This window comes from Chionomys nivalis, chromosome 5, assembly GCF_950005125.1.
Source record: "Chionomys nivalis chromosome 5, mChiNiv1.1, whole genome shotgun sequence".
Lineage (NCBI taxonomy): Eukaryota > Metazoa > Chordata > Mammalia > Rodentia > Cricetidae > Chionomys > Chionomys nivalis.
The window spans coordinates 51,184,379-51,196,776 of record NC_080090.1 but is presented as its reverse complement, the minus strand read 5'-3'; the positions used below and the strand labels follow the sequence as shown (position 1 = coordinate 51,196,776).

General features: G+C 43.0%; 1 protein-coding gene across 14 annotated transcripts in view; it reads left to right on the top strand.

Annotated features, from left to right (window-relative positions):
• The window catches only part of Pxk (PX domain containing serine/threonine kinase like), a 71,433-nt gene that overhangs the window by 11,007 nt on the left and 48,028 nt on the right, over window positions 1-12,398 (top strand). For 12 of the 14 annotated variants that reach the window (XM_057769319.1, XM_057769318.1, XM_057769333.1 and 9 more), the window contains exons 2-3: window positions 7,561-7,611; window positions 9,894-9,941. In XM_057769319.1, the coding sequence (XP_057625302.1) occupies window positions 7,561-7,611; window positions 9,894-9,941 (99 nt within the window). The remainder of the gene's footprint in view (window positions 1-7,560; window positions 7,612-9,893; window positions 9,942-12,398) is intronic. The other 2 variants (XM_057769321.1, XM_057769320.1) reach the window with 1 other exon arrangement.

The window sequence follows — 12,398 nt, the reverse complement described above, 5'->3', positions numbered from 1 at the left end:
CTTGAAATCAGTATAAAATTGTTAGATTTTACATTATTAAATTTTGCAATATAGTGCGCATTTCAGACTAGTAATTTTTTTTTTTTTTTTTTTGGTTTTTCGAGACAGGGTTTCTCTGTGGTTTTGGTTCCTGTCCTGGAACTAGCTCTGTAGACCAGGCTGGTCTCGAACTCACAGAGATCCGCCTGCCTCTGCCTCCCAAGTGCTGGGATTAAAGGCGTGCGCCACCACCGCCCGGCAAGACTAGTAATATTTTTAAGTGATACACAGCCATGTATTGCCTCTAGCTCTTCTACTGAACCACACAGGTATAGATACTGAAAATAGCCAGGCAGTAGTAGTGCATGCCCTTTAATCCCAGAACTTGGAAGGCAGAGGCAAGCGGATCTCTGTAAGTTGGAGGCCAGCCTGGTCTGCGGAGTGAATTCTAAGACAGCTGCTTACTGAGTGCTTGGATTAAAGGCGTGTGCCACTACCGCCCTGCAAGATTTGTGTTCTCTCTCTCTCTCTCTCTCTCTCTCTCTCTCTCTCTCTCTCTCTCTCTCTCTCTCTGTGTGTGTGTGTGTGTGTGTGTGTGTGTGTGTGTGTGTGTGTGTGAATGCAGTACCCATAGAATCCAGAAGAGAGCATTGGGTCCCCTGGGACTGGAGTTTTAAGGCAGTTGTGAGTTGCTGCATACCAGTGTTTGGAACCAAACTCTTGCCCTATGTGAGAGCAGCAAGCATCCTTAGCTGCTGAACTCTTTCCTGCCTGCCCCTCCTGTTTCTCCAGAACCTGCCAAAAGTTGATGATAGGGTTTCCTTAACATGGAGGGAAAACAATGTTCATATTTGTACAGTTTCTCTGGTGCCCAGATTACACTCACTCCTGCAATTTGTACCCATGTGGTATGAGGTTGACTGAAACATTTGGGGGCACTAAAATCAAAAGGCTGTGTTCTGGGCACATCCTCCTGACCTGAAAGACTGGTTCTGCCTACTGAGCTGAGTCACTGAAAGGAAACTACACAGTGTGAAAGCTGCTGCCTAGGTCATAGGTACTGTAACAGTTCTGGAAACAAGCATTCACCTACAGACAGCTTGGAAGCTGTGGTGCCTGGCCACTGTCCTTAGCAGTTCTATCTCATCCAGCATTCACCACAACCTGTTGGAAAGATACGATGATGCAGAGGCTCAGAAGAATTAGGCTGGGAAACTAGAAGGGTGGCAGTCGGACCTTGAGTCAGGATGTCTGTTGTGGTTACCCAGTGTCCTGGCAAGAGGACATCTGTCTTTGGAGCAGTGGACAAAAGGAGGTAGCAAAGAATGTCCCCAGGAGTGGGGACACTGTAGCCCTCCGCTGTACTCAGGTCAGTTTCTGCTGTATCAGCTTCCAGATATCCAGAACCACAGAAAAATCATCACTGCCAGCAGGACTGTATGCTTAAGACTTCTTCTAGCTCCTTATGTGATGGGTAGTGCTTTATGTTCAGTGCATCCATTTCTGCAGGTGGGTTTTGTTTTGTTTTTGGTTTTGTTTTGTTTTGAGACAGGGCTTCTCTGTGTAACAGTCCTGACTGTTTTGGAACTAACAAGAACTGTACTGAGTGTTCTTGTAGTCCAGGCAGGCCTTGTTTTCACAGAGATCCGCCTGCCTCTGCCTCCCCAGTGCTGGGATTAAAGGTGTGCGTCACCACTGCCCGGCCATTTCTGCAGTTTTGAGACATTCCAGGAATTATCGAACAAATAAGTGAAAGCTATATTTTATTTAATAGTTTTGCTGGGGGGTCTTTGTGTGTTTATGCTTTACTTTGATATAAACATTAGTTATGTCAGGCGATGGTGGAGCACACCTTTAATTCCAGCACTCGGGAAGTGGTAAAGGCAGGTGGATCTCTGAATTCGCGGTCAGCCTGGTCTACAGAGCAAGTTCAGGATAGCCACGGCTACACTGAGAAAACCGTATCAGAAAACCGAAAATGAAACAACAACAACAACAACAAAGTCGTATTCAGAGTGCTTCCTTGTGGAATGTCTCTGACTGGAGCGTCATCTGTCTTTGAAGTCTGTGCAGACCAGCTTTTCTGCTGGGAGAGAGACCATTCCACAGAGGACAGCATGAACTTCCAAGGCCCAAGATCATGGATGGCAGTTTTCACTGCAGGGATCCAAGTGGGCTGTGGTGCTTTTCTTTGACTACTCTGTGAACAGAGGGAAAGTACTCGGTTTGGTTTTGCATAAAGCAAACTGGGGGATTTTGTTTTGTGAAGAGTAAAGCTCAAGGTGCTACTGCCTGTAGTTAGGAGTTTTAAATAGTCGGTGGTTGGAAAGGAGATACGCTTGGCTTCACTCACCTGCCAGAATTATACTAAGACAGTTGTGGTTCTTCAGATGCCTTTAAAAACCCTCAAGATTTTTATTTGTTTGAAGATATTTTTTGCACATTATTGGTTTGCACAGCAATTGATGTAGAATAAAGTAGGTTCTAGCACCAGATGAAGCAGAGATAAATGAGTTTCAGAGCAAAGAGTAATCGTTAATTCTGTGAGATATTAAAGATGGTGAGTAGCCAGGCAGGTGGCCAGTGAACTGAACAAATCTTTCTGTTATGGTCCTTCCTCAGAAACTTGGTGTCCCTGAGTATGATGCCGCCTGCTGCCTGGGGGTTACAGCTGCACGCCTTGTAATTTTCTAAGTTTGAACCTTAAGAAGGTATTTTTTTATGCCAGGCGGAGGTGGCACATACCTTTAATCCCAACACGCTGGAGAGAGAGGCAGGCAGATCTCTGTGAGTTTGAGGCCAGCTTGGTCTACAGAGTGAGTTTCAGGACAGCTAGGGCTATTACACGTAGAAACCCTGTCTCAGAAAGGGGGGGGGGGCTGGAGAGATGGCTCAGCGGTTAAGAGCACTTGGCTTTGATTCCAGAGGACCCAGGTTCAGTTCCCAACATCCACATGGCAGCTCACAACTGTCTGTAATTCCAAGTTTTGAAGCCCTAACTCAGACACACATACAGGCAAAGAACAACAATGCACATAAAATAAACATTTTTTTAAAAAGTATTTCTAGCCGGGCGGTGGTGGCGCACGCCTTTAATCCCAGCACTTGGGAGGCAGAGGCAGGCGGATCTCTGTGAGTTCAAGGCCAGCCTGGTCTAAAAGAGCTAGTTCCAGGACAGGAACCAAAAAGCTACAGAGAAACCCTGTCTCAAAAAATCAAAAAAAAAAAAAAAAAAAGTATTTCTTCCCTTTGAGTCAAGGTCTCACTACGTAGCCAGGCTGACTGGAAGCTTATAATCTCCCTGCTGTACACTCAATGCGAAGGGTGCATGACAGCTGTGGAAATATTACTTATCCTGCATTAGCCTCGGAGTCTTGACATTAATTCTTCAGAGAGATAATCAGTCTGAGACTAATGAGATCTTGTGGAGCTTTGATTTTTACCTGTTTGTAGGTATGCAGGCTTCATCATTCCCAAGGGAGCGTTAGGTGACTAATGCCCTGATTATTTGCTTTGTCTCTTCTGCTGACCTCACATTGTGCTGGGTGGGATCTGGAGCATAAGAAATGTGTGATCCTAGCTCTTTAGACTTTGGTCCAGCTGGAAAGAACTGTTTCCCAAAATATTGATATGGAACAAAAATAGCAGTTAACATTTGAAAAGCTCAGCAATCCAGGATTTAAATATTTGGAACAGCAAACTGAGAGGCATAAAACAGGAATCTTTAGGACATAAGCAGTCTGATAAGGAAACTTTAAATAGAAAGAAAAGGTTAGGTCAGTTTGGTCAGGATTTACAGGAATATAGAAGGTTGTCTGGGTATTTAACCTAGTGGGAGCCATGGAAAGTTCCAGAGCAGAGAAGTATTGTTTCTTCTTTATGGTTACTTGTTTGCAGCATGTTTCTGGTTCCTTCTAGTGAAGGAGAAGTGCTAGTAAAGAAGTGAGCTTGGGGGTGAACTCAGAGACTTAGCAAGGTTAGTGGGCCCTGGAGACAGACAGGCTGCCTCCCACCCTAGATAAGCAGCTGGCTCTCACAAAGCTCAATGAAGTTCTCCACGCTTAAAATCCCAAGGTGAAGTATGTACTGTGCCCAAGGAAATAAAAGAACTGAGCCCTTGTGGAGAGAAGAAGGGAAGAGGGCAAAGGCCTTTGAAGTTTGATGGGTGTTTGGTTTAATTGTGCCCTCCCTCCCTGGCAGAAGCTTTTATTTCTGTGATAGAGATCTGCTTCTGATTAGTTTCTTTCCTCCTTCCCTTTTTCTTTAGGCAGGGTCTCATGTAGCCTATGGTCTACCTACTATATAGCCAAGGCTATCCTTGACTCCTGATCCTCTTTCCTTAGCCTCCCAAATAGTGCTAGGATCACAGACATGTACTGACTGGCTCATGAGTCACATCTTTTATTGGCTTTATTTATTTGTTTGTTTGATTGGTTGGTTTTTCAAGACAGGGTTTCTCTGTGTAGTCCTGGCTGTCCTGGAACTCACAGAGATTCACATGTTTCTGCTTCCCAAGTGCTGGGATTAAAGACATAGAATATAACTCTATTTATTTCTAATTATTTATTTGTTTGTTTGTTTTCAAGACAGGAGGTTTTTTTCCTTTTTTTTTTCTTTTTTGTGCAGCACTGGCCATCTCTCTCTGATGACCAGGCTGGCTTTAAACTCACAGAAATCTGCCTGCCTTTGCCTCCTGAGTGCTGGGATTAAAGGAGGATACCACCACCACCTGGAGATTGGTTTTATTTTTTAAGATAGGGCCTCACTATGTAACCCAGCCTGGATTAGGATTTACTATCCTCCCGTGTCTGCCTCCTAGGAGCTGAGATTACAGATCTTGCTTCCAGTTTTCTTTCAGAGGCTGTGGAACAGTAGTCATTCATTACCCTGGCTGTGTATTAGAATCAACTAGGGAGCTTGTGGTAACTGTTAATGCTTGTGCGTAGTTCAGACAGTGAATCATTAACTCTCTGGGAGATAGGACCCAAGCAAACATAGAAATCTTTTCTTTCCTCTCAAGTCTGTAGGTGATTCTGGATGATAAGACCTTTTGCTTTTGTGTCTGTAAAACATCTCCAGAGAGCTCTGTGTAACCCTCTGTCCTTTAAGTGTCACGGTGGTTGAGGGCTGTACAGAAACGAAGAGACGTGTGTGAGGGTGGTTGAAGGTTTCCTTAAGCTTCGGCTATCCTTTGTGTCAAGATGTTTTGTGTTTGTAGCCTCACTAAAGAAACTTGATGCGAGACAGATTCAAAATAAAGTTTTCCTAGAATCTCATCAAACTAAGGCAACTGAGTATCAGCCACTGTGTAGTAAAATGAAAAATATACCTATGGAAGTGCTCGCTTGGAAAATGATCCGTGTTGAAAGCATTACTCAACGGTTTTGGAAGTGGCTGCCCCTCACCCTTGCACCTTCAGGCCAGAGTCAATAAGTGTGCATCATTAGGGCGATCTAGTGAATTCAGTGCATTTGATTAGACCTCCATATTTTTTATTTGCAAGAGAAAGCGTGTGTGTGTGTGTGGGGGGGTTATACATGTCCCATTATGTGTATAGAGGTTAGAGGACACCCACAGGAACTCTTTCTTCCATGTGGGATATAGGTATACAAGTCATCAGCCTTGATGGCGAGTGTCTGTATGTGCTGAGCTGCCTTACCAGCCCAAGTACCAGTTTTTTAGAGATGTGGAAGTAGGCCAGTCTTACAGCTTCTCCAGGTCAGTGGAAACTACCAACCACATTGGAAGGTTGAAGGTCCTGGGAGTGATCAAGATGAAGGTTCTGGTTCCCAGTCAGCTCCACCAAAGCCATGCTGTCTTGGACAGTTCTCTGTATCTTGCTGAGTATGAATTTGTCCCTTAGAGTGGCTGCCCAGAAGTCTGAATGACTAATGTAGAAGTTTAGTGTAAGTTTCCCGTTAATTCTCTTTTCTTTTTTCATGTATGCTCCATATCATGTGGTCTTAGTACATGTCCAGTTTGAAAAACTTCAGCCCCAGACCACAGTAACTTGCCAAAATGCCCACGTGCTCCACCCTCCTTGCATGCCAAGGTTAAGTGTGTGGTGTCAGGAGGAGCAGGAGGGAGGGACCTCTCTGGGGAAGTGGCTACAGATGGCTAGGTTAGTGGCAGCCTAGACTTCTTGGGCCTTGGTAATTCATACTGTCCTGTCTACACATAGGGTCTGTTCCACGTCAGAGAGTGAGAAGGGTAACACGAGTCACTGGAGAATCTGGGGTGCCATTGCAGCCTGCAGCTGTGGGAATCTTAGTGAAGCATTTCATTGTGGCAGTTCCAGCAATCTGAAAAAAATCGAATGTCTTTTTAGTCAAGGAGGAGTACCTTTGATCCACTTTAGTAGAATTAAAATGTTCTGAGAGGCCGGGCGGTGGTGGTGCACGCCTTTAATCCCAGCACTCGGGAGGCAGAGGCAGGCGGATCTCTGTGAGTTTGAGGTCAGCCTGGTCTACAAGAGCTAGTTCCAGGACAGGAACCAAAAAGCTACGGAGAAACCCTGTCTCGAAAAATCAAAAAAAAAAAAAAAAAAAAAAGTTCTGAGAAAAATCACCTTTCTAGTTTTTCATTCTTTTCGGTATCTTTAACTATACAACATATAGTGTCTCCAAAGTACAGAACAGCCTACTTCTCTTTAGATCTTCATAGGTTTAGTTCTTTACCAAATACATCGAATTGATTTTATTGGTCTCTTTAAAACAAGTTTATTTTTAAAATAAAAAAAAAAATTAACCGATTTGTGTGTGTGTTTATGAAAGCAGGCATGCCCCTGCCACAGCTCTCAGGAGACAGTTTTCTCTCACCATCTTGTAGGATTCAGGGATCGAATGAAACTTAAAAGGTTTCATTCATGCTGGGCGGTGCTGGCGCACGCCTTTAATCCCAGCACTTGGGAGGCAGAGGCAGGTGAATCTCTGTGAGTTCGAGACCAGCCTGGTCTACAAGAGCTAGTTCCAGGACAGGCTCCAAAACCACAGAGAAACCCTGTTTCGGAAAAAAAAAAAAAAAGTTTGATTCGTTTATTTTTTTAAGATGGGGTCTCACACATAGTTTTGACTGTTCTGTTGCTTACTATGTTGACAAGGCTGGCCTTGAACTCAGAGGCCTAGATTATTTTATGTGTATTTTTTCAGCGTGTCTATATATGTATACCACGTGCATGCCTGGTGTACTTGGAGGTCAGAAGAGGGGATTATATACCCTGGAACTGGAGTTACAGATGCTTGTGAACTGCCCTGTGGGTTCTGGGAACAGAATCCATGTCTTAACAGATGAGCCATTGCTTCAACCCTTTGAAGTCATACATTTATCTGGTATCCATATATGAGTGTTTTATTGAAACAGAATCTCACCATGTAGTACAAGCTTGTCATTCTCCTGCTTTAATCTCCCTGGTTCTGGGAATACAGAATCTGGCCACCATGACCAGCAGCTCCCTGCTGCCCCTGTGCTAAGTATTGAACCCAGAGCCTTCTTCATGCTATTGAGTCTGTGACCACCCAGTCAAATCCCCTGCCCCAATTTTTTTTTTTTAACAACTAAGGCGCTTTCTTTTATTCCTTTTAGGAATATATCATCAGGGTACAAAGGGGAATTTCCACAGAAAACAGCTGGCAGGTAAGCCTTTTTGTCTATTAGAAAAAATCATTTAAATTTGTAGCCAAAGCTATCTCTGGGTATCAGAAAATCTGGGAAAGTCAGAATATTTATATAGTACAAATCATATTGCTTTTGGGTGTAAGCCTTTAGTTTTCTTTCTGTCTTTTAAAATTATGTGTATATATATGTGTGTGTGTGTGTGTGTGTCTCAGTGTGGGTTTGTGCAAGTGAATTCCATGCCCACCGAGGCCAGAAAAGGAATTTGGATTCCATGGGGCAGGAGTGACAGGCAGTTCCACATGACATGGTTGTTGGAGAGCAAACTGGGCCCCTGTAGGAGCAGTATGAACTCTTACCCCCTGAAGCATTTCTTCAGCATCATAAGTCTTTAACTTTATTACAGATGTACAAAGCCTTTGTTCCTGGTAGTTGGTTACCTAGAACAGTAGAAAGCAGTTCTCCAACTCAGCCCAGAAGCATAACGTGAGTCACCAGGTAACAAGAGTGCACGGCCAGGTCACTGTGCCTATGGGCTAGTTTACTCTTGCACAGCGGAGCTAGCTCTCTGACTGTCCTTAAGGAGGGCTTTTCTTGAGGTCCCTGGCTCGGCTTTTCTCAGTGCTGGCCTTAAAGAGAAAAACACAATGGGGAAAACTAAGGGTCTTTCCTATCCCAGTTGACTTGCAAAGGGAAGCTGAATTGTTCATGGGACTGTGGCCTTCCTACCCCTTCTAATAGTATTGTCTGTGCTCTATGACCAGCTCGAACCTTGGCTCCACCTTGGGCAGTCTCTGACCACAGTGCTCCAAATAGTCTTTTCTTTGCCTAAAGTTTCAGACTGCTTTCATTTGAATATTTATCACATACATCTGTTAAGAGTTTTTGAATTATTCACCACTGATTTAAACACATTAATTTACTCCACTTTTAAACCATTCCTCTGTAGCAACATTATTTCTACTTTCCACTTGGGAGGTAAGTAACTGGTCTGAGGGCACACATTTTAGATGTTGACAGAGCAGCGTTGTAATGCGCATTTCCCTGCAGTTAAGCACTATGCTACCATTGGCTTCCTTTATCAGGGTTGACTTACATGTAACATTATGTGCATTTGACAAGAATCGTCCTACCAGAATAGTCAAGCCCTGGTACAAGTTTTTCTAGCTCTTATTACCTTATATGGGGCACTTAACAAAAAATGGGCTCTTGGGCCCTACGTGAGTCCTACCGAATGAAGCTGTCTTATGGTGAGGTCCTAGGTGGTATCCAGGTAATTTGTCTACATACATTATTTGAGAACCAGTGATAAAGACTGAAGTCAAACTACTCAAAAGCACAATGATTTCCTTACCAAGATGTCTTATTTATGGCTTCTAGCTGTAATAAAACACTTAAGACCTAAGGCAACTTGAGGAGGAAAGGATTTATTTCACCGTACAGCTTATAAGTCCATCACTGAGGGAAACCAGTACAGGAACTCAGGGCAGGAACATGGAGCGAGGACTGAAGCAGAGGCCATGGAGGAATGCTGCTTATTAGCTTGTTCCTTATGCCTTGCTCAGCCTGCTTTCTTATAGTGCTCAGGACCTAGCCCATAGTAGCACACCCAGAGAAGGCTGGGTCCTCCCACATCAATCCTCAGTCAATAAAATGTTCCACAGGCCAACATGTTGGGAACATTTTCTCAGTTGAGATCCCCTTTTTCCATATGACTTTAGCTGCTATCATACTGACATTAAAGTAGCTAGCACACCAGCGCTAATGAGATTTGGCTATGTTCTAAGCAGTAACAGAAGTATAACCAAGGAATGACACAGGACATAAAAACTGAACTTTTGTTGAGAGGTAAAGCAGTTTTACCTACAGGAACAGACTTATCTTCAGGGGAGGTAGCATGTCTACTGGATGATGTTTTATTCCTGTCAAGGACAAATAACATCAAAGCTGTCTGTTTCCCTTTGTTTTCTAAATCATTAATCTACCTACCCCTCTACGTACTTAGTTAATATGAAAGATATTTGAAAGGCAGTTTGACCTGAAAACATGACAAATTTTTTGCTGTTGTTTAAATCTCTTGTTGACGCCTTGTGAATTTGGCCAGCATTAACCAGTTTACTGCAGCCCAGGCCATCCCTGGGAGACTGCTATGTGCATTTTCTGAACTTATCAAAGTGAACACTAAGCAGCACTTCTCCGCTTGGCACAGATGCTCCAGCTCTGGGACACCAGAGAGTCCCAAGTCAGGAGGTGGAGAGGGATGCCTTTGCTGAATCAAAACACCACTGTTTTGTCTCTTACAGATTGTTAGAAGATACAGTGACTTCGATTTACTTAACAACAGCTTGCAGGTAAATGTTTCAAAACACTGGTGACACACATGGTTGCTTATGATGTCTTACTGGTTAGAAGTCATATGGATAAGCTCCTTTTGTGGATGAGGACTGACTACATAGGTTGCTAGAGTTCGTGCAGGAGTATCTGGGGCTCTCTCCTTTACTCTTGCTGGGCTCCTCTGCAGTTAGCAGTGTAGATCAGCATTAAACCATAACAGTAGAGACTCAGTCTTTTTCTACTCAATGATTTCTCTAAAGTACACATTAGATTCTAATATTCTAACCTGATGCCCTTAATCAAAAGAAGGAAGCTATGCAAGGACATCCAATGCCACTAGTAAAAGGCTCCAAGATAGTCTTCAGCACCATCAGAATCATGGCCATGTCAGTACTGAAGACTGTCAGGCTTGTGCCATTCCTCAGATTTGTGTGGCAGTAGAAACCTTTCAGTGTGTGCTGGAGTGCTTAGTTGTTGACCAGATCAGCAGGGAGGCAAAGGACTGCTCCCTTCCTTAGTGAGCTGGCTATCACATATGCTGGATGACCTCTGATGGTATGCACCAAGGTCAGGAGAACTTCTGGGTAGAAAGGAACATATTGCTTCCTTTTCCTTCATACTGCCATGTTTTATGTCAGACTTCAGAAAATGGTATCAGTAGAGCCCAAACATTATTTTTTTCCCCAAACATTATTTACAGTAAAAACATGAGTACTTTTTTTCTGCAGTTGACCCAGTAATCTGCAGGACACTATAGTTGCTTTTTGCTGACCTTTGACCCTCGCTGTGTAGTTCTGGGATGAGTGCAGGGTGTTTCACATGCTGTCACATGATCTGTCTACCACTGATCTGTACCTTCAGATAATAATTGGTTTTAATTTCAGTATGGCCAGTTGACATCTCTAGATAACAAACATGTTGACAGAGATTGAATGATTATTATTTTCTCGAGATAAATCTTGCCATATTCTGGCCTGGAACTTATTTTTGCTCCAGTGTAGTTTTTCTTTTTAAAATTAGTGCTTCTGATTATGCATCTTATTTCAGATATTCACATACTGTGTGGGGTAGGGGTTGTTTTGAGACAGGGTTCCATACTGCTTAGCTGGTTTCCAGCTTACTACATAGCCCAGTATGACCTTGAACTCCTCCTGCCTTCTCAAATGCTGGGATTACAGGAATGGGCCACCACATCTGGCAGTGGAAGGTTTTTCTTCATCCAAGTAAACAAACAGAAGAAAGTATGTGCAGCTTTTTGGCAATGAAATAATTTTAAAACAACCTCTATAACCAAAGGACTCAGAAACCTCAGAATGAAACTCTGACCGTGGTTTTCAGTATCTGATTACTCTCTACAGATAAGTGGATTCCTGTGAAGGAGAGAAATATAATCTCAAGTATGGAGTGGGTCTGAGGACAGTGGGAACATACTTTAGTGTAATGATGTTTCTGAATGTAAACTTACATGCCACATGATACAATTACATGAAATGTTCAGCGAAAAAGATTGGAAGGAAATATGCCAAAATGTTAGCACTCATGATCCCCAGGTGGCAGGATTATGTTTTTTTTCTTTTAGCTCTTTATAGTGTTTGGTACTTTCCATGTTCTGTTAAAATGCATGTAAACTATATAAGTAAAAAAAAGAAAATAGAAAAGTCTGTGTTTTTCAAAAAATTTTATGGTTATCATATTTCATAGGCACAGCACAGAAAAAAAAAGCACCATATTTCAAATAAATACAGTGTCAAATTAGCAGCCAGGAAGGTCATGCATCAATGAAAAGGAAAGGACAAAGGGGTTGAAGTGATGGGAAAACCCAGGCTCTGGCCTGGTGGTAGACCTTGGATCAGCCATCTTTTCTTTTAGGTCTCATTTTTTCCTTCTCAAATGAAGAGTGACTTCTGTGGTCTCTCTTATTCCAAATGTTTTATGATTTCAATTTTACAGCCTGTAGTTGACCTTGGAGAGCTTATTTTATGATGAGATAAATTAAAGGTTGAGAGTTTAGAACACTTATTGGCATATGGCTGAAGGTGATTGTTAAAATCTGATGATGGAAGGGAGTAAGGAGCATGACCAGTTTGGAGGTTTTACCTCCAGATAAAAGCTAAGTTCCTGGAAACATTGGTAGAGTCTGTGTGTAATTTAGAAGCTTCGACTAGGCCAGAGGACCAGTTTCAGGTTCCACCTTGGGGACCTTCCAGCTCTGCACTTCTCTCTGAAGTTGATATAAGTGGAACTCAGGAACTTCTCTGCTGGCTTTGTAGAGTCCCACCCGGCTTTCCCCTTTCAAGGGAACTTTTTGTTGTTGTTGTTGTTGTTATTGTTGTTTGTTTGTTTTGTTTTTATGTTTTAAATTGATATCTATTGAGCTCTACATTTTTCTCTGCTCACCTCCCCACTTCAACCCTCCCCCAAGGTCCCCATGCTCGCTCCCAATGTACTCAGGAGATCTTGTCTTTTTCTAATTT